This window comes from Dipodomys merriami, unplaced genomic scaffold, assembly GCF_024711535.1.
Source record: "Dipodomys merriami isolate MVZ:Mamm:240054 unplaced genomic scaffold, mDipMer1.0.p SCAF_10, whole genome shotgun sequence".
Taxonomy (NCBI): domain Eukaryota; kingdom Metazoa; phylum Chordata; class Mammalia; order Rodentia; family Heteromyidae; genus Dipodomys; species Dipodomys merriami.
The window spans coordinates 10,828,665-10,855,569 of NW_027202271.1; the positions used below are offsets into that span (position 1 = coordinate 10,828,665).

The window sequence follows — 26,905 nt, forward strand, 5'->3', positions numbered from 1 at the left end:
ATATATTGAGTTAAAGGTCTGTTTCCATGTTCAGTTTGTTTTGAGACTTATCCTTCATAGTAGAAGAATAATACAGGAATGAAAAGGAACAAATTTATCATGGTGTACACATAGTAAATCAGGAGTCTTTGTTTTGGAATTCCATCTGACAATTAGGCAAAATTTTCATTGGAAGTTAATTAGTGCGTTTCCATCCTGATCATTAGTTTCTTGAAGAATTTGCAAAAATGTAATATGGAAATTATAAATGTTTTGCAAAGTAGAAATAATAAAGCTGTAAAGGAAGAGGTAAAGAAGAATGGGCTTATTGAGTGATGTAAAAGCAATACTTAAGAGGTAGAAGAATCACTTAAATTTAATATAATGGTAAGCAATTTGACAAGTAACAAAATAATAAAATGAGATTGAGACATTGCAAATGTATAAGTACAGAGATAAACAGTAGAACAAAAATATAGGCATTATTACCATCTTATATAGTCAGGTGTGCATGGCTTTTGACCTTTTCTAATTTGGGGAGGGAAATAACAAAATGCTGAAATAAGGATACAGATTGACCCATGAGATGTACAAGACACTGTGTTGAAAACAAACTTTACAACTTGGGTGGGGGGATTGAGGGGTTAGGAGAAAAACAAAGGAAGGGGTAACAATGCTTGAGAAGAAATGTACTCCTTACTCATGTAACTGTAACCCTTCTGTGCAGTATCTTTACAATAAAAAATACATGCATTATTGAATACCAAAAAAGATTTAAAAAAAATAGCAAAACAAGGTGGGTGCCATTGGCTCATGCCTGTAATCCTCACTACTCAGGAGGCTGAGGTCTGAGGATCTCGGTTTCAAGCTAGCTAGGGCAAGAAAGTTCGTGGCTCCAAGTGGTAGAGCACTAGCCTTAAGCAAAAAAACCCAGATAGAGGGCCCCAGCCCTGAGTTAAAGACCCATGACTGACAAAAACAAAACAAATCATTTAAATTACCAGTAATCACTGTGTTAGTAAAACTGGCAAATTTGGTTTTGATACTGAAAATAGATTCATAGTTAATAAAATAAATAATGGCAAATTTGAAAGTTAAAATCAAGATTGTGGAAGAGTGAACCTAACATGGAATGAAAACAGAAACAAGCTTGTATTTCAAATAATATGCCTATTGGTCTGACAACAAAAATAATTGTAAAAAATGTTGAATTCTGAATTTATTTATTGTAAGATTGAGCAAAAATTTTATTCCAAATAGTACGTGCCAAATTTCTCATTATTGTAGAACAGGGTTTAAAATATGGAAAAAGGAAAACTGATACAGACTTGGCAATGACATTGGGAATCGTTTATACATATTATACATATATGTATTTATATTTCTTTGTTTGGTGGGGTACAGTACAGAAATTTGAACTCAGGGTCTTGTACTTACTAGACAGGTGCTCTGTGACTTGAGCCATTCAGCCAGTCTTCTTTTTGCATTTTTGAGAAAAGGTCTTACTTTATGTCCACATGACAAGACTTTTTTTTTTTACTTGTGTATATGCCACAGCTCCCAGCCATTGGTTGTGAAGGGAGTATTGTAAAATTAGTCTTAACATGTGACCTCCTCAATATTTTCCTCCAGAGTAGCTAGGATTACAGGCTTAAGCCACTGTGCCCTTATGCATAGTGAAAGGGCCTACAAGGCAATATTACTCTTTCAGTAATGAGCATACTTTATGTCCAGGGAGAAGTTTCTAAATACCATTTCTTATTAAACATAAACAATGAACCGGGTGCTGGTGATTCATGCCTATAATCCTAGCTACTCAGAAGGCTGAGATTTGAGGATCACAGTTCAAAGCCAGCCCAGAGAAGAAATGTCCGTGAGACTCTTATCTCCAATAAACCACCAGAAAACTAGAAGTGGTGCTGTGGTTCAAGTGGTAGAGTGCTTGCCTTGAGCTGAAGAGCTCAGGGACAAGCCCAGGCTCAGAGTTCAAGCCCCACAACCCACCAGAACAAAACAAAGTAAAAACAAAACAACCAACCAAAAAAACTCCCAATGAATCTTGGGGAAAGGATTGGTTCTAGGGCTGAAGCAAGGAAAATAGGAGGTTAGACTAATTAGACCAATTTATTGTGTCATAAATAAATAACAGTGTTCAAAAAATGATAGCGATACATCAAACATATGCAAGCCCAAGTGAAAGATTCCCACTGGCCGAATCTGGGGCAGATTTTGAGCATTAGACTGTGTAATTAGTTATAGGAATATAATGGTTATAAAAAGGAAGGGTTTTTATGTTTGGATACAAATAAATACATGATAAACACAAAAGAATGGAAAGAAGTCAATTACAGAACAATGCTACTTAATAGATATAGAAGCAATAACCAATTTAGTCAAGAATCACCAAAACTAGTAAGTGGAAGTTTATCAAGGAATTAAGATGCTTATGCTATTTTAAGCTTTTTCCATATATTATTTATTTTTTAAAAGGAAAAGGGCAACCTTATGGAACATTAACCTAATAGTCTCAATTGTAACAAAGTAACAGAACTTAGAATGTGGCAGATGCTTCCTCAAGCAAATACCAGGATACTAGTTCACACATGTGGCATTCCTGCATTAGCTTTACTTTTTTTTTTTTTTGGTCTGAGACTAGGACTCAAACTTGGTACCTAACACTTCAACTAATCCTTGCCTCTAACCCCATCATAATGCATTATCTTCATCTAATTATTTATGAAGAAACATTGATAAATACAAATCAAGAGGCATTCTATAAAACTGCTACCCTATACTCTTTAAAATTTCAAGGTCATGGAAAACAAGAACTGTTTTAATTTTAAATGGTTCAGGGGAAAAAAGTGTCTGTCTGGAGTTAGGGGTTGGGGTGGGACATAGAAATTGTTTGAGCAACTGAGAGGAAGAATGAGAATATAGTTGTTCCTAAATATGTATGATGGATTTGGTTCCAGGACCTCCTGTGGATACCAAAATCTTTAGCTGGTCAATTCTCTAAAGTAACAGAACTTATTCATAACATACAAATAGTTTTCTGTGTTTCTCCCCCCCCCCCTTTTTTTTTGTAAACTGGGATTTCCACTTATGGCTTCATACTTGCTAGGCTACCACTTAAGCCATGCCCCCAGCCTTTTTTGTTTAATTGTATTTTTCAGGTTGCATCTAATATTTTTTCTCTGGTTTGGCCTTAGCCTGTGGTCCTCCTGTCTTTGTCCTGTGTAGCTGAGATTCCAGGCATATATTAACATAGCCAGTTTATTCTTTGAGATGAGATAAAGTCTCCCTAACTTCTTGCTTAGGTTGGCCTTTAACTATAGTCTTCTGACTTCTCTACCTCCCAAGTAGCCTGGATTGCAAGTATGAACCACCATGCCCTGGTTTTCTATGTTTTTAAAGTCATCAGATGACTTTTATGTAACACTATTGATAGTTATTATGCTGCTTAAGGAATAATAACAATCTGTAAATAGTATAGACATAGGGTTTTTTTTTTTTGTAAGTTTTTTATTGTGAAAATACAGAGGGTTTACAATTACATGAGCAAGGTAATGAGTACATTTCTTATCAAGCATTGTTGCCTCCTCCTTTGTTTTTCTTCTGCCATCCCTTCCCTCCCACCTCTACCCCCTCCTACCCCCCCCACCCCCATCCCACAACTAAATTAGAAAGTTCATTTTTTTTTCAATATAGTATCTTGTACATTTCATTGTTACAATGGGTAAACCCATATCCCTATTTAAATGTTTTGTTTTTTCCCTCCCCCTCCACAAATTATACTGACATAAAATACAGTGAAAACCTGGGGAGGAACATACAAAGCAACAAAAAACCACATGGTTAAGGAAAAAAACCACTGTGTGTCCCTATCTTGGTTCATTTCACTTAACTTCATTTTATCTGGTCATATGTACATAGCTTTTGGCCTTTTCTACTTGTCCCAGACATATACTAGTTATTGCAAATAAGGGAAACCCTGGAGGTTTTTTTTTTTTTTTTTTTTTTTCTCCTGGTTGGTTGAATCCACAATTGTAAACCTGCTGTTACTGAGGACCAATTTTCATGATAAAACAATACACCAGTAATTGCTGAACCTTGTCTGGCATAGTGGCACATACCATAGCAGTAAAGGTTTGCGCCACTGGGGCTGCATTCAGCCAGCCTTCAAAACATAGACCCTCTCTTAGCAGCAGCAGCAATAGTAGATATGTCTGGATAAAATACATGAGTCTTTCTTTGGTTGTGGTGATTTTATGTTATAAATGAAACTATCAATATAGAACGTAATTTTAAAGCATTCAAAACCTACAGAAACAAACATCCCAGAGCTCTGGAGAGGCGGTTCTGGAGGACTTGAAACCAGCCTGGGTTACATAGTAAGATCAGGCTCAAAATTAAACAAAAACATGGAAAGATTTTTATTCGGAAATATTTTTTAAGCTCAGTGTAGATAAGAGTTTTTACAGTTGATACACATTATACTGAACAATAAAACCACATCATGGAAGTTCTTTTTATAAACAGCCCTTTCAATAAATATTCTCTGTAGCATGAAGGTGTTTGTTGTTTGCCTTTGAGATAACGTTTTGTTGTGTAGCCGAGGCTGGCTTTGAACTTGTATTGCTCCTGCCTTAGTTTCTCAAGTACTGGGATTTAGGCATGTACACTGTGCTGGCTATGAATTCCTTCCTGTGTTCTTCTCTTCTTTCCTTTCCAGTTACAAAGTTTGAACTCAAGTGTCTCATAGTCTTACTAGGCTTCCTTGTTTACTGTTGACGCGCTACCACTTGAGCCTGGATCCCTGTCCAGCATTTTGCTAGTTAATTGGAGGTAAAGTCTTCTGGAAATTTTCTGGCAGACCTTGCTACTATCCTCTGATTTCAGCCTTGTAAGTAGTTAGGGTAACAGGTGTAAGTCACCTGCACCTGCCCTGAATTTCTTTGTAGGAGTATTGACTTTCTTTTCATTGTTAAAATATCACTGGTGCCTAAAAGTGTAGATTTGATGTTTGTTTTTTAATTTAGCACACATTAGTTGTGCAAAGGCAGTTTCCTTGTGGTATTTCCATACATGCACATAATGTATCCAGATCAGCCCCACTCCCTTTATCGGTTCTCCCCAACCCGTAAAACAATTGGAACAGATTTCATTGTTCTGTTTTCACACATGTAATTAAGCTGTGATCATATTCATCCTCATTTACCCTCTTCATTAGAGCTCCCTCCCTCCAAACCTTCATATATGCACATACACACACATAAAGTATAGCATTAACTTAGAACAACATTTTGTCATTGTATGTAAATCCCCAGTTCAGATTTAGGTGGATTAATTTGAAAAGCTTTTGACCTTTCCTATCTGATTGTATTATCATTGCTTATGATTGGAGTATATTCTACAGTATGCTTATGTTCAAAGTGTCTTCTGCCATTTTCTTGTTTATTTCTCCTTGCATTATTCCAGCTGTGGTTTCTTTGGTGAGTTACTAAATCTAACACTTCTTTTTTTTTGTGGGAGATATTTTAGCTTAAATCAGATAGGCTTGTATATGAGTGTGCATGTACGTGTGCTGGTCCTGGGTTTTCAACTCCGGGTAGGTGCTGTTCTTGAGCATTTTTGTTTAAGGCTATACCTACCATTAGAGCCACATCTCCACTTCAAGCTTTTTGGTTGTTAATGGGAAATTAGAGTCCCATGGGCTTTCTTGCCTGGGCTGGTTTTAAGCCATGATCCTCAGAGCACAGCCTCCTGAGGAGATAGGATTACAAGTCTGAGCCACCAGCCCAGAGATAGTACTTTAAATACACTTAACCTGTACTCACACCAATATGATAGTATGTATCACTCACTAATGTGAGTGAAGGCTCCACATTTGAATTCTTCCATATTCTCTCAAATGGGATGAGTAAAATATGAAGAGGAGAAGGGGAGAAGAGCAGTGTCAATTCATAAGTGGAATGTCTCTCCCTGTTGGGATATTTTATTTGTGTGCCCTATGTTGAAGGGCTGTCGTCTACAGAAGGAAGAACTGTGGCTCAGGTGGATTTCGAAATCCTGCAAAGGCCTGTTTGGAAAAGAAGGTATGTTGGAAGTTCTCTTCAGTTGTACAACAAAAATACTACAGAAAAGGTCCAAATATACATTTACACTGGAATTTTTCACTAACTTTTTTAGTGAGGCATCCATGCTTCAATTTTATTAAATGCTCATTGTCATAGTTGTGTATATTTCTTTGGTCCTTAGGTGAATATACCAACATTATATCATTGGATTTCTGCAATAAAATCTTTAGAATTTTTCATGCATGTGTTTAGTGATATAAATAGATTGTTTCACCATCTACTATTTTTGTATCCATCTTAACTAATTTCTATGACATCTGTAGAGTTTTACATGCCTTTTCAGGAAACTACAGTTCGTTTTTTCCTCTAATTCTTAACATTTTACATAGTCACAGAAATACCTAAAAATTTGACATAATTGAGTTTTAAGAGTGTAATATAACACATATGTAAAAAATTAGTAAATGTGAGTTTACTCCAAGACAAGAAAACTAATAATAATTTCAATAGACTTTGAAACCTCGTGTGTTTCTTCATTCTATCACTTGTCAGGGGAATTTGTCATGGCTTGTTTATTCTTCATTTTCTTTGTGTCTTTTCCACTTACTCATATGTTTCTACAAATTCGTTCAGTGCTTTTGAATGTTTATGGCACTTATGAATAGAATCAGCGGAATCCAGGTCTATTTTTAATACAATTGTTGTCGATAGCTATTTGTATGCATCAATATTAGCTTGTTAAATTGTTCTGCCATGTAGTAGTTAAGTTTGTATGGTGTATATATTACTTCTAGATTTTTTTTTCTAAGGTATATGCCTAAGAGTAGAATTGCTGTATTACACAGTGGGTTTTTTTTCTTTGCTTTTCTTTCTTTTTTGTGCTGGTACTGGGGCTTGAACTCAGAACCGTGCACTCCTTCAACATTTTTGCTCACACCTGCACCTCTGGCTTTTTGCTAGTTTATTAGAGATAGAAGTCTCCTAGATTTGTCTGCTTTCAGCTGTCTTTGAATCAGGATCCTCAGATCTCAGATGTATAATTACATCTGATGAGCCACCAGCACTTGGCTTACAGAAAATTCTTTATTTTCTTCTGTATTCTACCTATTTAAATTCATTATTTTTTTTTTTGCCATGTGGTGAGTTGGAAAATGATACTATTTTTTCTGTTAAATACTTAGGAAAAATTAGGCCTAGATGAGAACAAATTTTCTTTAATATTAACAGAGAGAATAGAAACTCACATTGTTCTAATATAAGATGGTAGTTTTAATTCTTTTTAATGACTTCTTTCTCTTTCCATTTTTTGTGGAAAATTTCTTGAACTTCATATTAGGAATACCATTTTCAAATTATATTGATAGTTTCACATTTTTATATTCTCTTTTTGTAGTTGACAGTAACATTTGCATTCTCTTCTATAGTTCAAAAAGTATTGTTGAAATCATTTGAGTTTAGTTTCCATGCCCATTCTGTCATTTCTGCTATGTAACCATTCCTCTACCTTTTAAATTTTACAACTTCATCAAGTTGTTATTGAGAAAATGGATGATTTTAAGCTGTATGATGTGATGTTTGATATGATGCACACATACTTTGAAATGTTTACCAAGTTTAAGTTCGTTAGCATATCTGTCTCTACACCTCCTTACCCTTTCTGTTTTGTGATGGCCACATTTCAGGTAATTCCAGGGATGCAATTGAGTATTACTAACTGTACCATGTTTTATACTAAATCCTCTGAATTTATTCATAACTGAAATTTTGTACCCTTTGGCCAGTACTTTTTTTCCATAGTCTCTTGCCTTTGATAGCAATCATTTTTCTTTCTTTTAGTTAATTTTTATTAATTAGAGTACTCTGTGTGTGTGTGTGTGTGTGTGTGTGTGTGTGTTCTGGAAAATTATATAACTTTTCTTTCTGAGTATTCACATATTTGATAATGAATTATCTTAAATGAGAAGTAAAGCTGGGCAAGAATTATTGTGAGAAAACTTTTTTCTCCAGACTCATATTTGTATATTATTTTCTCTTACTTTCAAAGAGAAGTCAGAATGTTGTTCAAATACTCTGTGTAACTTTTAGGGTCAGCTATTTTCTTGTTTTTGAAGCCTAAATCTCTCATGTGAGTGTTTTTGCCTTTTGCTGTTTCCTAATGGACAATGCACCTGACATCATAGTCCCAGGGAGCTTTCTGATACATATGCTTGTCATTAGTTTAACCTTACTTTTAATGTTCTCCTTTTATGGGCAATCTTGGCAGAAAACTTTGACCTTTATGGTTTATACACCATTAAACTTGATTTTGTGCCTGTTAATCTCTTTATAAAATTTTCAAAAAATTATTATTATAAAGGTGATGTACAGAGGGATTAAAGTTATATAAGTCAGATAAAGAGTATATGCCACCCTTGCCCTTGCTTTCTCCCAGCTGGTATTAATCTTGAAATTGCTCACATCATTATTAGTAGCAGTCCTTCTGTTGCCTAACATTGATTGCTAACTTGATTGAATTGAGAAACAAATAGGAGATTAGTAATACACAACTCTAGTTGTATTTGTGAGGTTGTTTGCAGAAAGGACAAATTAAGGGGCATAATCTCTACCTGAACGTGAGCATTACTACCCCAGAGGTTTGGGACTAGAATGGAATCAAAAGAGGAATAAGGAAGTACACTTCTTTGCCTGCTGGGTTCCATGAGGGGAACAGAATTCTTCCCCTCAGCCGTCCTTCCATGGTATTTCTGCCTCGCCATCAGCCTAAAGGCGATAGAATAAGCTATGATTTGCAAGTGTTAAAATAGCCACAGTAAAACTTAGCTTCTTTAAATTGTTTCTGTTAGGTATTTGCATGGTAAAAAAAAGTCTAAGACAGTATCTTTTACTTGATGATACTATTCTTTTCATGCTGATTCTCATAGTTTTTCACAGCTTGGAGTCTTTTGAAGCTATAAGGTGAAGGATTTTGCTTCTTTGGCCAACCATTTGTTCAACCCCAAATAGTCATCACTGGGTTCTAATATGAGATACCTTCACATTTTTCAGCTTCAGTTCTTCAGTGGCTAAAGGAAATCCAAATTGTATTTCCCCTTTTATGTGGTTTGACTTAGGATCTTTTTCACTTTCACTAGACTATTCTGCTTTCTCAAAAAAAAAGTTGGGCTGGGAAGGTGGCTCAGTGGTAGAGTGCTTGCCTTGCATGTATGAGGCCCTAGGTTTGATTCCTCAGTACCACGTAAGAAGAAAAATCTGGAAATGGTGCTATGGCTCAAGTGGTAGAGTGCTAGCCTTGAGCTGAAGAGCTGAGGGACAGTGCCCAGGCCGAGTTCAGGCCCCACAACTGACCTTCCCCCCCACCCCCCCCCCAAAAAAAAAAAAAGTTTGCAAATTAGATTTGTGATCCTTAAATGCACCAGACTTTCTGAAAGGAATGATGCTGTCTTTATTAACTAATTAATTAATTTATTTATTTATTGTGGGTCATGAGGCTTGAACTCTGGGCCTGGGTGCTATCCCTGAGCTCTTTAGCTCAAGGCAAAGGGTTCCACAGAGCCACTTCTGGTTTTCAGGTGGTTTATTGGAGATAAGAGTGTCACAGACTTTACTGCTAGAGCTGGCTTTGAACTGCTAGGCTTATAGGCAGTGATTTTTTTTCTTTAAATGGTTAATTTTAGTTGACTTTAAAGAGAGAGGAAAATATAAACCCTGTCATCTTTACATATGCATCATGCATATTTTACTTTTCCCCCTTGATCCAGAAATAATCAACTTGTATTAACTGCTAGTAATTATCGCTACTGCTTTTCATTTCCAGGTACTCTACCAAAATATTTGCAGATGAGAAATTATATCCTGAGAATTTCTATACAATAATCAGAGATGACTGGTTGAAATAAGATACAATGCATTGATACCTATTCGTGGGTACTATTGCAGTATTCCTTCTAATTTGGCATATAGGTTTGAAATTTACATAATAAATTTGTAATTTCCCATGTTTGATGACAAAAAGTTCTTTGAATTTTCTGTGATTAGAGAAGGTACCTTAGATAAGGTACAACAAATACTATATAATAAGTAATAACATAATGTACATAAATATCATTTATATAAATTTACATAATTATATAATAAAATGTATTATGAATTTGTATATAAATTGATTATGACTACTTTTATAATTTCCTTGGAGATTTGAACAGAAAATCCATTATATTGATGGTGATGCCAAGTTTTTTGCAACCTAATCTAGTTTTAATATTTTAGATATTGTAAGAGGTATGTTACATTATTCCACATTCATTATAACAGTGCATATGTTTGGTGCTAGTTTGAATGAATCCATTATATTGTTCATATGTAAACTTGTTCATTTACTGTTCTGGAGATCAAACTCAAGGCCTTGGGTATATACAACAAGTGCTCTCTACCATTAAGCTACAACCTTGTTACTCATAATTAAGCTTTTAATTATGTCATTGAATTCTCTATTATTCATTACCTTTTTATATTTCTGCTTTCCTATAAGTCTTAAAATATGGTATAGAGCTAGTCACTAATGGTTCATGCTTGTAATCCTAGCTGCTTGGGATGCTGAGATTTTAGGATTATAATCAGAGCCAGCCCAGGCCAAAAAGTCTATGAAACTTTATCTCCAATCAGTAGCCAAAAGCCAGGAGTGGAAGTGTGGCTTAAGTGATAGAGTGTAGGTCTTGAATGAAAAGGCTAAAGGGAAATTGCACAGGCCCTGAATTCAACCTCAGAACAGTCAAAACAAACAACAACAAAAAGTATGGCATAGAGCATGTCAGATTGAAGAAAAAGATGTAACCCCTTGCCTCTAAATCTCTTCCTGATGTTGAACCAGGGATCCTAGTTGTCTGTTTGCCTGGTAAGACTTTTATTTTCATATATGGCTTCTAATTTAACAGACTTACATATGTCATATACTAAGCAGATTACTATAGGAGCTCAATAAATACTTACTTGACTAATATTTTAACTGTTCAGAATGATGCCATTGTCTTTGTAGGTTTTGTAGTTTAATGAATGAGCACAGTAATCTGTTGGCATATTAACTCAATGTATGGCAGAGAATTAAATCAGAAGACTCAAACTTGTTTTTTGTTTTTTTTGGGTTTTTTGGTCGTAGGGCTTGAACTCTGGGCTTGGGCACTGTTCCTCAGCTCTTCAGCTCAAAGCGAGCGCTCTACCACTTGAGCCACAGCGCCACTTCTGGTTTTCTGGTGGTTTATTGGAGATTAGAGTCTCAAGGACTTAACTGCCTGGGCTGGCTTTGAACCGTGATTCACAGAGCTCAGCCTCCTATATAGCTAGGATTATAGGCGTGAGCCATCAGCGCCCGGCTAAGACTGAAATTTTTAAGTGTAACTTTGTATTTTAGCTATGTTTTTGTCTTTTAATGCATTGAGCTTTGAGAAATATAACTAAGAAACAAAAAGACTGACCTTATTTTAATAGGGACAAGAGATACAGAATTCAGTGATTTTCTTGGTGCATCTCAGGTGAAAATATTTAATAATGGCAATAATCACAACTGGCACTTAGGCCAGTTTGTTTTAGGAAAGGAAATTTCCAAAATTGTAAAAGTTCCCTAAATCACAAATTTCTGTGGATTGTAATTGTGCAAAGTGTCTATTTGGGGAAACAGTATCTGGATATCACAAGGATTGGAAGTTGTGTCATTTTTAAATCATATAGATACGTCAGTCATACAGGTTTTTAATGTGGAATAATAGATATTGTTTGGTTTAAGTATATAGTATTTATGCTGTTTGTCAGTTCACTTCATATTGCTTATGTGACATTTCAGATGTTTTGGGAGGAGAGAAAATTCATATTTATAGTCCCTTTTTACTAGTAATACTGTTTGCTTTCTCAACTGTAATGAAAAATATAGAAATGTTCAATCTACTGGGCACAACTGAGCAAGAAGTTTACAGATAACCTTGTTGAAAGATTTAGTTCTAAGTTTTTTTTTTTAAATTTAAACAGTCTTAGTGTTTTGAACTCAGTTTCATACTTACTAGACAGGAACTCTATTGCTGAGCCATGCCTCAAGTACTGCTTTTTGCCAAGTATTTTTGAGATAGTTTCTTGCTTCCTGTCCAGGGATGTGCCTATACTGTGATTTTCAGTCCTACATGGGGTGACAAGTAACACACAACTATGCCCAGCACCTTCCTATTGAGGTTGAGTCTTGAACACTTGTCTGCCTGGTCTGGCCTAGAGCTACAATCTTTCTGATCTCAGACTCTCATATAACTTAAGATGATAGGCACAGCTATCTAGCTATTGGTTGAGAAAGGGTCTTGTGAACTTTCTTCCTGGGCTGGCCTTAAACTGCGATTCTCCCATTTTCAGCCTTCCAAGTAGCTAGGATTATAGGTATGAACCACTGGGACCCAGCTTGATTTTAAAATTTCTAAACCTTGGGGCTGGGAAGGTGGCTCAGTGGTAGAGTGCTTGCCTTGCATGCATGAGGCCCTGGGTTTGATTCCTCAGCACCACACAAGCAGAAAAATCTGGAAGTGGTGCTGTGGCTCAAGTGATAGACTACTATCCTTGAGCTGAAAAGCTGAGAGATAGTGCCCAGGCCCAGAGTTCAGGCCCCATGACCAAAAAAAAAAAAAAAAAAAAAATCCAAACCTTTACTTTTTCTTGATCTATTTGTCTAGCAGTTATTTCATGAAGATTATCTTTAGTTTGTTTTTAACCATGCATCTACATCAATTGTAAAATACTAGACTGTCTAGAAACTCTCAGTTCAGTTGTCTAAGTGATTTGCTGTGACATAACCTATTTCATTTGCATAAAAGATGGTGAGTGACATTAGGATATGAATTTGATATTTTAATTCTAATTAATACTAAGATCGATCATATTCAGTAATGGTGACATACAGTAAGAGATACTTAAACATAAGTTTTTAAAGGAATTTGGCAACATTAATACTATTTCTAGTGCCTCTGAAGAAAACACTCATTTAAATGTGTAGATGTGACATGATTCGTGATAGGAAAAAAAAATTGGCTGGGAATGTGCCTCAGTGGTAGAGTGCTCACCTAGCATGCATGAAACCATAGGTTAGATTCCTCAGTACCATATACACAGAAAAAGCCAGAAGTGGTGCTGCGGCTCAAGTGGTAGAGCGGTAGCCTTGAGCAAAAGAAACTCAGAGACAGTGCCCAGGACCTGAGTTCAAGCCCCAGGCCTGGAGGTAAAACAAAAACAAAACAAAACTGAAATTAGCCTACATGGATGTCAGTAAAGAGTTAGTTAAACTATTATGTCAATACGATCTAATTCTGTATAGCTATTAAAAAAGCATGAAGTAGCAAAGCATTTACCTGACATGTTTATGTCTCTAAAATATGTTATTAAATAAAAATACCAGCCAAAAGGCATACTGAAATAATGTGAATGAACTGATTAAGAGACAAGAGGGATCAGTCTACCAATGTTGACTTAGATTTTAAAGTGACAAAAGAAAGTAGCAATAAACAAATTGTGCTACTGTTCATCTACAAGGAGTTACATATTGATGTTCTGAAAAGATAAAATGTTTTTAGAGTCATTGCATTGATTTTTATTCGCAATATTGCTGATAAAGTGAAGTTACTGATCCACTATCAAATTTCTGATATTTTATAATGATTAGATGTGAGGCATCTAGTAAAGGAAAATCTGGTAGGACTTTAAAAATAAGTCATATACCTGTTTGTAAATCTTTGTTGTGCTCTTTTTCTATTTCAGTTATCTAGAAAAGTACGAGAAAGTTCATCATTTTGGGGAAGATGATGATGAGGTACCACCCGGCAACCCAAAGCCACAGCTTCCTATTGGTGCAATTCCATCTTCCTACAATTACCAGCAACACAGTGTGTCAGGTAATGATCACTGGAGAGTCTTTGGACATAAGAGAATACTTAGGGAATTGGACTAATGCATCTAGCAAACATTGGCATCTAGGTGTTATCTGACTCCCTCTTATCACAGATAGTTTTGAATTTTAGTTGAAGAAATTTTCAGAATTGCAAATACCAATACTTCTACAGTTTCTTCCATGTAGAAATGTTTTTTCTTATTTTTGATCATCAGTCTATTAAAGTTGTTTAAGATTAGGAAGCCAGGGTCAGACACAATGGCTCTCACCTAGAATCTCAGCTACTTGTGAGGATTGAGGTTTAAGGCTAGTCCTGGCAAAAGTTAGTGAGAACTTTATTCAATGACAACACGAAGAAGTGCTGGGTACACTGGCACTCACCTCTGAGGGGGACTTAAGTATAACGATCACAGTCCAGGCTGGTTCTGGCACAAAATGACAGACAGTACCTGAAAAACACTAACAGCCAAAAGATCTAAGAGTGTGGCTCAAGTGGTAGAGTGTAAGCTCAAGGTGCTGAGATCAAACCCCTGTACCATCAAAAAAGAAAAAATAAGGGAGGCCAACTGCATAATGAGTTCAAGGCCAGCCTCAAAACAGGGGAGACTAATAGGAAGAGGTGAGGGAAGGAGGAAGAGAGGGAGGGGAAATAGAAGGGACATGAGCAAGAACGAAGGACCAGAGAAACCAAGAAGTTTCTAAGAGTTTACTACGAAGATGGCTAACCCTAGAATACTCAGAAATGTTCATAATTTTACAACTATCCTACTAAGATACCAGGAAAAAAGTTTTATGAAGTCACAGTTCTTAACAGTTAAAGATGAATCTGAATTTTAAAAAAATCAAGAGCTAGGAGCCAGTGGCTCATGCCTGTAATCCTAGCTAATCAGGAGGCTGAGATCTGAGGATCGAGGTTCAAAGCCAGCCCAGGGAGGAAAGGCTGTGAAACTCTTATCTCCAATATACCAGAAAAAAAACAGAAGTCACATTGTGGCTCAAGTGGTAGAGCACTTGCCTTGAGCTGAAGAGCTCAAGGGCATTGCCCAGGCCCAGAGTTAAAGCCCCACGACTGACCCAAAATAAATAAATAAAATCAAAAACTGAACTTGAATCACACAGTCAACCTGAAATAGAGATTTATGTAGAAGTGATGAAGATTTGTTATAATGGCTCTGTGGTTGATGGAATCACCTGGAAGAGTGACGTAGGAAGGTAAGGTATCTGTGTCATTCATTAGTTGACATTTGGCCTTAAAAAAGAAGGGAATTCTTTTTTAAGGTTATGATCCTTTATAAAAATTGCATTTAGTCCATATATTTGTTACTCTTATTCATCCATACCAGTACTGATCCTTAGGATTAAGTTGTCTTATTTGTGTCACTCTCACCAATTCTTTTTATTTTCACATTGTCTATTTCAGAGTTTCTTTTTGAATTTGACGTCATATTTCTTCTCCAGTTAATGACTAAAGAAATAGAATCTTGCTGGGAGCTGATGGCTCTCGCCTGTAATCCTAGCTACTCAGGAGGCTGAGATCTGAGGATGATAGTTCAAAGCCAGCCTGGGCAGGAAAGTCCGTGAAATTCTTATCTCCAGTAAACTACTAGAAAACTGAATGTGACGCTGTGGCTCAAGTGGTATAGTGCTTGCCTTGAGCTGAAGAGTGCAGGGACAGTGCCCAAGCCCATGTTCATGCCCCATGACCAACAAAAAAAAAAAAAAAAAGAAAAGAAAAAGAAATAGAATCTTCTCTTAAAATCTGGGATTTTCATTTGAAGCAGCTTTACCTGATGCTGTTTTAAATAATTGGATTAGGGGAAGCAGGGAGTGCCAACTAAACCTAGTTTTGCTTTTATTGATAGTTATTACTACAAGTCTTAAAGCATTTTAAAGTCATTATGTAGAGAACCTTGCTAGTAGTTTTATCAGGTAAAATCAAATGAAGCAACTTGTTAGGTGATATGTTCTCTTTTCCTAGAGAGAGAATGGCATTACCTAATTCAGGGATGTTATAGAAGATATTTTACATTGAGTGAGACATTGTACTAATGACCTTGAAAACTTTTCAACTTGATAGGAATCAACTTGATGTAATTCCTCCAGTATAATAAACAAAATTTGGTGTCTGCTACTATATCTCCCAAAAAGCCTTTTGCACTACTTGGTCTTTAAGTTAAAAAAAAAAAAAAGCATTCAAGATGTGTTTGCTCTCTTTTCCTGGTTACAACCAATTTTCCTAAAGAAAGTGTGAAGTATGTTTGGTATTTCAGAAGAATATGACATAACTCTTTCATATAACTATACAAGTTAATGAAATGATAGACATGCTTAGCATATTACATTAGCTCTTTTTGTTTGTTGTTTTGCTTTGTTGTATTTTGTTTTGGTAGTACATGGAACCAAACTTCAGAGCCTGGCACTAGCTAGCATTTAAACCATAGCTCCAGACTTCTTTTGCATTGGTTATTTTGAAGGTAGGGTCTTGATTTATCCTTGGCTGGCCTGAGCTGTGATCCTATTCATGTATCCCAGTGTCACTGGGAAGATAAGTGTGCATTACTTCATCCATTGTACTTCATCAGTAGCTGGGATAACAGGCACATGCCACTCTGCCTAGCCATGGTTGAGATAGATTCTCAAGAACTATGTTTTTGTCCAGGCCGGCTTCCATCATAACTGCTCAAGTAGCTAGGATTATAGGCTTGAGCCACTCACTGATCCTGACACAACTCTTTTTAGCTAAGCTATGAGAAGTCTTATTTGTTTTGAGGAAACTCTGAACAGTTAGGTAGTATGTATCATGTTTGACAAAGTCAAGATTAGGGATTCACAAAGAGAAAAAAAAACCTGATAATTGCTGGGAAACATCTAGAATATAAAACCTGAAAAGAGATAATAGTTCTGAATAATACGAGCATTTACAAATTTACACATTTTTTTTTGCAAAGAAACCTGTCACATTATTGTACAAATTAATGTAGTGTTTAATATATAAAACAAATCTTGCATTAATGATACTTTTCAAGTGTCATTAAGGAAAAAGATTAAACTTCATAGATTTCCTTGTATATCTATACTGTCTGTGTTCTAAATAAATGTTAAAATGGAATTACCTAGTGGTAAATTGAGTGTATAAAGTTTTTTTTTTTTAATTTCAGGGGTTGTGGCCTAGTGATAGCACACTTGCCTTGCCCTTAATTCACATGCATGAGACTATGGATTCAGTTCTTAACATCACAATAAAATGACAGAATTGAGTGGTTTACTTGTGTAATCTCAGATGTAATCTTAGCACTGGAGATGCAGAGACAGTCAGAGCAGAAGTTCAAGGCTAGCTTGGGCTATTTAGTAAGATTCTGACTCAGAAACAAACAATTGATTTGTGCCTGCATTTTTATTATATAGTATCCCGTTTTGATTTGAATAAATATTTATCTAGGTATATTTGTTGTTAATAAGATATTCCAAGACATTCTTAAAATTTTTTGAAAGGTAGTAATCTGCAATTCTATTATCATTCTCATAATAGAATATCATAGAATTAAATATATGTGAATTTGAATTTTCCTGGGGATATTAACCGTGTGTGTGTGTGTGTGTGTGTGTGTGTGTGTGTGTGTGTGTGTGCACGTGCGTGCGCGTGTGTGCATGCGTGTGCACGCACATGCACTGGGGCTTGAACACTAAGGGCCTCTTGCTTAGCTTATTTTGTTCACGGCTAGTGTTCTACCTCTTAAACCATGCCTCTAATTCCAGCATTTTGATGATTAATTGGAGATGATAATCTCCAGGACTCTTATCTGGGCTTACTTTTGAACTATAACCCTCAGATCCCAACCTCTTTAGAAGTTAGGATTACAGGCATGAGCCACCTATACTCTGCTAGATAAAATGGTAAAAAAAAAAAAAAAAAAAAAAAAAAAAAAGAAAAGAAAAGAAAAAGAGACAGTGAGTAGGACCTTTTGCTTAGAGCTTTGGGATAGTTCAACATTGATATGTATATTCTATGTGCATTCAGGCCAATGGGTCATACTTGTTATTCAAACTTATTCAGGAGCCTAAGATCTGGAGGATTCCAGTATAAAGCCAGCCTGGGTTACAAGCTTACATCTCCAATTAACTACTAAAATGCTGAGCTGGAAATGCAGCTCAAATAGTAGAGCCTCAGCCATGACCACACAAACTCAGCAATCATGAGGCCCTGAGTTCAAACCCTGATATCAGCAAAAACAAAGAAACAAGTAAATATGTGTGTGTGTGTGTGTGTGTGTGTGTGTGTGTGTGTGTGTGTGTGAGAATGTGTATGAATGACTGTGTGTGTGATAGGTGTGTATGTATATATATTACTTACAATGTCCTTTTGAAAACTGAGATAGTCAAAATAGACAAATAGATACTTGTCATTGAAATTAATAGAATTATGAAGTTTGGGAACTAATCATGCTTGTGATCCTTAATCCTAACCCTATCATATTCAAAATATTCAAAAGCCTAACAGACATTTGGACTATAGTGGGCATTGCCAATATCAGTAAAAGCACCATTGCAGAAATCCTCCTATAAATAGCATTCCAGGAGCAGTTTTCCCTTCCTTTAAACTGAAAACAAAGAATCAAATGTTGTACAACAAACTTGTCAGCAGTGATCTATTTATGTAAACTTCAAATCATGAATGTTGACAATAAGTTTCTAATTCCCATTCTGATAGAAAATTACAATTAGATTCTGTCTCCTTAGAGAAAGAAGAACTTAATTAATGCATTTATTTTTAAGACATAGTATTGATATATTGCCTAGCCTAATTTTGAATGCCTGGCTAAAGTGATTTTCTTGTCGCACCCTCCTGAACAGCTGTATGATAGGTGCACATTACTGTGTCTGGCTTGGTCTTAAAATCCTGTGAAGATTTTCCTGTACATTGTCTTAAGAATCTTTAACAAAATTTAAATAACTATAGGTTATTTTACATTCCTGTGTATGTTTATAAACAAAGTCCTGTGGTAGGAATATATCTATCATCCCTTATCCTGGAATAGCAGATAGAATGGTTCTGTGATTGTATTGAAGCTTGATTGAAAATTGATTCCAAATTTATTTTTATTTGAGACCTCAAAGCTATGTTAATCTAAAATAAAATTATTGTTAACATTTTTTATCATGGTTTACTGTTCATAGGATAGAAACATTGAAACCTACTTCTGTGTTCTTAAATTCTGTTAATTTTTTCTTCACATATTAATTTATGAATAATTAAATTGGTCAAGTTAATAAAAACAAGCAATTTATTCTTACTGTCCATTCTTAACAATTGTGAAGAATTCATGTCATAGCAATTTGTAATGACTTCGTAACATTTTTCACCTTTATGTTATTGGAGACATTTTTAGAATATTTTAGAACTGAAGGAGGTGTCTCTTCAAATGTCATTATTAAACAAGGGGTATACACTTGACACTGAAGCGGAATTTCAAGCTTCAGTTTTACCTGGGCTACGTAGAAAAATGCACAAATCTAAACACAAAAAGTTTGTGTTGGGAAATGAAATTATTCACGTGATTTTCCTCTATTATGTGTTGTAGTAATCCATTTTTATATTTCATTTAAAGAGGTTTGGGGTTGTTCTGTTTTTCAGTGTTCTTGTTGTTTTAGCTTTTTAAAAATCTCTGGAATGTTTTATCTAGAAGTTTCTAAGTCTTGTTTTCTTGCCTCTTAACTATTTACAGCTTTATTTGAAAAATATATTTAGGGTACATACTGCTCCAGTTAAGCTTTCAGATTCTAGAAATAGCATTTTTACATGTATATGTTAGAGTTTTTTCTTAGTGGTTTATAAGCACATCATTATCTACCTTTCAAGCTTAAAAAAATCAGTTCTACAGAAAATATTATTTTGTTTTAGAACTGACATTTTTAGGACAAAAAATGTCAATTATAAAAGCTTACAAATCAGATTAACTCTTTCTTTCTTTCTTTCTTTCTTTCTTTCTTTCTTTCTTTCTTTCCTTTCTTTCTTTCCTTCCTTCCTTCCTTCCTTCCTTCCTTCCTTCCTTCCTTCCTTCCTTCCTTCCTTCCTTCCTTCCTTCCTTCCTTCCTTCCTTCTTTCTTTCTTTCTTTCTTTCTTTCTTTCTTTCTTTCTTTCTTTCTTTCTTTCTTTCTTTCTTTCTTTCTTTCTTTCTTTCTTTCTTTCTTTCTTTCTTTCTTTCTTTCTTTCTTTCTTTCTTTCTTTCTTTCTTTCTTTCTTTCTTTTTGTCGGTCATGGGGCCTGAACTCTGAGCCTGGGCGCTGTCCCTCAGCTCTTCAGCTCAAGGCTAGCACTCTACCACTTGAGCCACAGCGCCACTCCGGCTTTTTCTGCTTATGGGGTGCTAAGGAATCAAACCCAGGGCCTCATGCATTGGAGTCACCATCCCAGCCCAAGATTAACATATTTCTTAAAAGAATAAGTTGCTGACTGAGAAAATGTTTGTAAAATTAATAGGTAAATGATTTATATTAAAAAAACAAGATATTAAGTGCTAGCAAGGATGGGGAATAGACTGTACATTAGAGATGAAATACTAGGTGTTGGGGCTGGGAAGGTGGCTCAGTGGTAGAGCGCTTGCCTTGCATGCATGAGGCCCTGGGTTCGATTCCTCAGCACCACATAAGCAAAAAAGAAAAAAGCCGGAAGTGGTGCTGTGGCTCAAGTGGTAGAGCGCTAGCCTTGAGCTGAAGAGCTGAGGGACAGCGCCCAGGCCCAGAGTTCAGGCCCCATGACTGGACCCCCCCCCAAAAAAAAAAAAAAAAGAAATACAAGGTATTATAGGCACTTTGGTGCATAGATTTACAGTTTCTAGAAAGTTAAGGATATAACTTTTGTGAGACCCAACAATACACTTCTAGGTACTTTACTAAGAAGAATGAAAAAAGTGTGTCCCCACTGAGTCCTGTATGTGAATGCTTATAGCAACCTTACTTAAAGGTATCCCAAACTAGAAACAATCCAAATGGTGTTTGTCCTTGGAGTACACATGTGTAGAAAGGAATAGATCAGTGATTGATGTATCATCGTGGATATGAATCTCAAAGGTATTTTGCTACATGAAATAAATGACACACAAAAGACCTTACATACAGTATGCTTCTACTTAGCATTTAAATGTAGGAATAGAAGGATAGACAATGGGATTGACTACAAAGGAGCAAAAGAAACTTTGGGTGTGATGTAAATACTAGATAATTGCGCTCCTTTAAAGGATGTGTATTCAGTAGACTCTGCTATCTGTAGGGCTGATGGTTCCAGGGAGACTGCCACTGAGGAAAATCTTCAAATTCCTAAGATCCATAGAGGTCCCTAATCCAAAATTATTCAACTTCATCTCCACTGAATGTACAGTATATTTTATTGTAAATTTGAAATGTGTATAGTATGAATGAATTATTGTCCCCAAACTACTTTTGTACTCATTAATGTTGTTCACCAAAAACTAGATGTATATTCATGCTCTTTATCATGAATATAGAGAATGCTTGATCAATTTTTTTTCTTTTTGTTTCTTTTTTTTGGGGTCTGGTCGTGGGGCCTGAACTTTGGGCCTGGATGCTGTCCCTCAGCTCTTCAGCTCAAGGCGAGCACTCTACCACTTGAGCCACAACACCACTTCTGGCTTTTTTCTTTTTGCTTATGTGGTGCTGAGGAATCGAACCCAGGGCCTCATGCATGCAAGGCAAGTGCTCTACCACTGAGCCACCTTCCCAGCCCCTTCATTTTTTTTTTTCTTATATAACATTGCACCATCTCCTCCCTCCTCCAAAGATAGGTCTTCTTTCAACAAACAAAAATTTCACTTTATCATTTAAACTAGGTATATTAACTTTTGCCTTACTTTTTTTAATTGGTTGATTGTGGGGTTTGAACACGGTGCCTAGGTGCTGTCTGTGAGCTCTTTTGCTCTACTACTTTGAGCCACAGTGCCACTTCTGGTTTTCTGGTGGTTCATTGGAGATAAGAGTCTCATGGACTCTCCTGCCTGGGCTGGGTTTGAACCTTAGATCTCAGCCTCCTGAGCAGGTAGGATTACAGACATAAGCAACCAATGCCCGGCTTACCATTTTACTTTTATGAAGCATTAACCCCCAGTAGAGATCACATAGCAATTTCAACACAACTGGTGATAAACAAAGGGCTGACTGAAGGCTTCTCAGCATCAGCTAAGCTACACACTGCATGTTTAGGAACCTAAGCTTTTATTTTTGATTATTTATTTGTTTTCATGCTTGTGGAAACTGCCTGTGGTAAATATGTGAATAAGGCAGGCTTACTGGAGTTGTCAAAACTCAGAATTCTAGAACTGAAAGGGATGGCTTTGCTATTGTTAATTATACCCCAATTAATCCAAACATTATTTTGAAATGTAAGCATAGAAGCGTAGTTTAAGAAAATTAAAAGTGATGATACTACTTTTACGGTGTTCCAAAAGGTAAGTACATTTTGCTATTGTAATACTTTTTAAAGAATGTAATTTTAACAATTAGTGAACCCAAAATATTGAGGCAGTTAAACTGTCTTCTGCTTAATTTATATTTTATTTAAAACAAGAGAAGGAAGAAAGGCAAGGGAAGAGAAGGAGGGAAGGCAAGGCAAAAGGAGAGAAAGAAAGAAAAGTTCTGCCTATTTTCATAAGCTCCTATCCATAAGTTTATCCTGTCTTTAATAGAATTACATTTGTTTTCTTCTTTGTTAGATTATCTGCGTCAAAGCTATGGGCTATCAATGGACTTTAATTCGCCAAACGACTATAATAAATTGGTGCTTTCACTGTTATCTGGACTCCCAAATGAAGTGGACTTTGCAATTAATGTATGCACTCTCCTATCAAATGAAAGCAAGCACGTCATGCAACTTGAAAAAGACCCTAAAATCATCACTTTATTACTTGCTAATGCTGGGGTATTTGATGACAGTAAGTTTTAGCTGAACATATTAAGTGACTATTCTATAGCGGTGTTAATGTTTTTCAATGTTTTTCAGAAGAAAATCTTTGTAGTAAAATAGCGTTGTTTGCTTTTCTGTATTAAATATATCACTTAAGATAAACATTTGAGTCTAACCTTATATAGTTAGCTTGAACTCTGGGCTTGGGCGCTATCCCTACGCTCTTCAGCTCAAGGCAAGGGCTCTATCACTTGAACCACACCACCACTTCCGGTTTTTTTTAGTGGTTTATTAGAGGTAAGAGTCTCAAGGACGGGCTGGGAAGGTGGCTCAGTGGTAGAGCGCTTGCCTTGCATGCATGAGGCCTTGGGTTCGATTCCTCAGCACCACATAAGCAAGAAAAAAGCCGGAAGTGGCACTGTGCCTCAAGTGGTAGAGCGCTAGCCTTGAGCTGAAGAGCTGAGGGACAGCGCCCAGGCCCAGAGTTCAGGCCCCACGACCGGACCCCCTACTCCCCCCCCCCCCCCAAAAAAAAAAAAGGTCTCACGGACTTTCCTGCCTGGGCTGGCTTTGAACTGTGATCCTCATACCTCCGCCTCCTGAGTAGCTAGGATTACAGGCGTGAGCCACCGGCACCCGGCGATAGTTAGCTTTTTAAGTCTAATTAGAACCTTTGGTATACAAATCTTGATTCTTGCTTTAAGTTTCCTGATATGGGGGAGATTAGTTGTCACAAAATCCAGATAAATGTTGAAATATGGTAAAAACTACTTTTCTGGATTCTATTTGGACTGGTTATATGTCAGTATTTTTTTAAAAACTACATATTTAAGGTCAAGCTTTTTAAATCATGCTCCCAACATAATCAGAATAAGGTGTGCCAAATATTTCATATTCTTTTCTCTTGTAGGATTTATCAGTGCTTTTTATAGTTTATTTTTTGTGAAATTTTCTCTTAAACCTAGTTATTCTTCAGTAACTAAATTGCTTAGTTTAGCCGGGCACGGTGGCTGAGATAATGAGGAGCTCTTGGTTTGAAGCCAGCCCAGGCAGAAAAGTCCTCTTGAGATTCTTTGCAATTAACCACTCAAAACTGGTAGTGGAGTTGTCACTCCGAGTGGTAGAGCACTAGCCTTGAAAGAGCTAAGGGACAGCATACAGGCCCATGAGTTCAAGCCCCATGACCAACAAAATATATTATTATTATTTTTGATTAGAGATTTAGAAAGTTTGAAATCTTTTCCTGCTTATAATTTTTCTTTCTAAAATATGTTAGATAAATGTAAAACTTTTCCTTGCATTCCAACCATTCATCTCCCCTCAATCCATTTGTAAAGAAGATTGATGATCTTTTCCAAGCAGGACTTATCCTATATGTGTACAGTTTGTGAGAGAATGTCAAAGCATTTAGCACTTATGGTTTGTTTTATTCTTTAAATTGGATAAACGTTAGTAAATGAATTATTTTCTCTGCAGCTTGACTTTTATCAAGTATAACTTTCAAATAGAATTTAATTCCTGATTATCTAAAGTAGGATTCTTTGAAATTTGCTATGTATTTATTTTATCTGAAAACAAATTGAAAATAGTGTAAACAAAGCTAAAAAGTTAGTTTCTTACCCTGCCTGAAACCATTTCCTTGGTTACATGAAGGAACAAAGATCTGTTTTTGTTTGTGACTTTGAACTTCTAATTTGTTGAATTTCCATTTCACTTTTGTAATTTTAGATCATATTTTGTTTTACACTATGAAATGTAGCTTTTAACATTTAATGTAGAATTGAGTAGGAAGAAAACTCACATTCCTTTTGGAAATAATTCTTTTTAAACTAGAAGAATTTTAGTGAGAACATTGTTTGGTCTTTCAATAGGATTACATGTAAATAATAATGTAAAACACTAGTTTTGATGTATTAAGGTATGAAAGTTTTTAGAAACCATTCATCTTATACTATTTGGGCATATTTATTTGTCTAAAAGACTAAATTCTTTAGCATAGAAATCTAGAAATACTATTAATTTAGAAAATACTATTTAAAGAATATTTCTATCATTGCCAAAACGTAAGAAAACTTAAAGAATTCTGCCACGTAGATATTTCATGAAGATGCTGAATACTTTAAAAAATCATGTTAACATTTTGAAAAGAATTCTCTTTGGAGAATCTTCATTAATGGAGATTTTATTCATAGGAACTTCTTACAAAAGATGCCTTTTTGTGGCTTAGTGGTAGAGTGTTTGCCTAGTGTGCATGAAGCCCTGGGTTCAATTCCTTAGTACCATATAAACATAAGCTGGTAGTGGCCCTGTGGCTCAAGTGGTAGAATGCCTTGAGCAAAAGAAGCTCAAGGACAAAGCCCAGTTCCTGAGTTCAGACCTGGGACTGACCCCTCCCCCCCCCAAAAAAAGCCTTAAATAAAAAAGTATGAGCCATACAATTATTTCTGAAATTAATATGAAAACTTCTAGGACAGGTTTAGCAATCTAACAGCAATTACATCAGTTCTCTTTTCAGTGTTCATTTTCTCTACAAATGGAAGCTAGTATAGATTATTATAATAATCTTCAGGTTTTTTCTTTGCTATCTGTATACCTTAAGAAAATGCATTGTGTTTTTTTAGAAGTTTTTTTTTTGTTGTTGTTGTTGTTGTTATTACTGTTGTCACTGGTTTGAGCCAGGCATTATACGTGCTAGGTGGTAGCTCTCCCATAAGCTAGCTGCCTCACTAGCCTAACTTTTGTATAATTTTAGTATATAGGAACAAAGCTATTTTTTCAGCCAATAATTTAAAAAATATTACAGGAGTAGTATTTACTGTAATCCACTACTAATCATTGCTATTTTGATGTACTATAGGGAAAATTTAAGTGAACAAGATATATTAAAATTCAGTTTTACTGTTCTTCAAAGCTTCATTATATTAAAAATTAAAAGAGTTAATTGTATTTTACTATCTGTATTATTTATTCATTTAGCTTTAGGATCCTTTTCTACTGTATTTGGAGAAGAATGGAAAGAGAAGACTGATAGAGATTTTGTTAAGGTAATTCACATAAATTAAAATGTTGAACCATTGGTTTACATGCAGACAATCCAGCTATCTGAAATGGTTGCTCATTTTATGCATATGACCTTTTATCTTTTTATCTTTATCATAATTACATACAAATCTATTTAGATGTTATAATTAAGTAGAAAAAATTTCATAACATCTAATATCTAGTTAGATTTAAGATTAGAGATCTAATAAATTTATTATCTAACATGAATGAAATTCTTCTTTAAAATAACATTTTCTGTTTATAAAATAAATTTATTAACTTATTTATATTTAATTTTTAACTTCTAATATATCTATAGCAAAAGCACTAGATGCTAAATAATCCTATTGCTATCTGAAAATAAGTTTGAATAAATTTATATTAGTGTATATTCTAAAACTGTACAATTCAGAAAGAAATGAAGGTCCATGTCTATCCTCAAATCCTCAAAAAAGTATGATTCTAAAAGATGATAAGATGTGAATCTATAGGAGAATACCTGAGAATGTAATTTTGAAAACCATTAATTTGTACACTTCAAATTAGAAACTACCACAAAGACTCAAACAGATTGTATTAAAACTTATGTGTGTCTAAACAGCAAGTAATTAATTTGTGTTCAAACAACAGCAGGATGCTGCTTTTACTTATCACTTAAGGGTATACATTGTCATTTTGTGGTAATAGAACTTGAATATTAAATAGTATTATACAATTGAATTTTTTTTTTCAAAAACTGATAGGTGATTAACAAGTTTGGTTACTTTTGGTTTCTGTTACTTCTTAAGATTTCTGAACTTAACCCTTATTTATTGAAATTAGCCCCTAGAAACACTGATATAAAAAATCATATACATTCATCACTTGATTTTTAAAACACAATTGCATTAAAAAATGTTGGTGGCAGCCATGCTTTGGTGGCTCACGCCTGTAATCCTAGCTATTCAGGAGGCTGAGATCTGAGGATTGCTGTTCAAAGCCAGCCCA

General features: G+C 35.4%; 1 protein-coding gene across 2 annotated transcripts in view; it reads left to right on the forward strand.

Moving 5' to 3' along the window:
* The window catches only part of Arid2 (AT-rich interaction domain 2), a 154,847-nt gene that overhangs the window by 69,856 nt on the left and 58,086 nt on the right, over positions 1-26,905 (forward strand). For both annotated transcript variants that reach the window (XM_070039359.1, XM_070039355.1), the window contains 3 exons: positions 13,833-13,966; positions 22,686-22,904; positions 25,853-25,920. In XM_070039359.1, the coding sequence (XP_069895460.1) occupies positions 13,833-13,966; positions 22,686-22,904; positions 25,853-25,920 (421 nt within the window). The remainder of the gene's footprint in view (positions 1-13,832; positions 13,967-22,685; positions 22,905-25,852; positions 25,921-26,905) is intronic.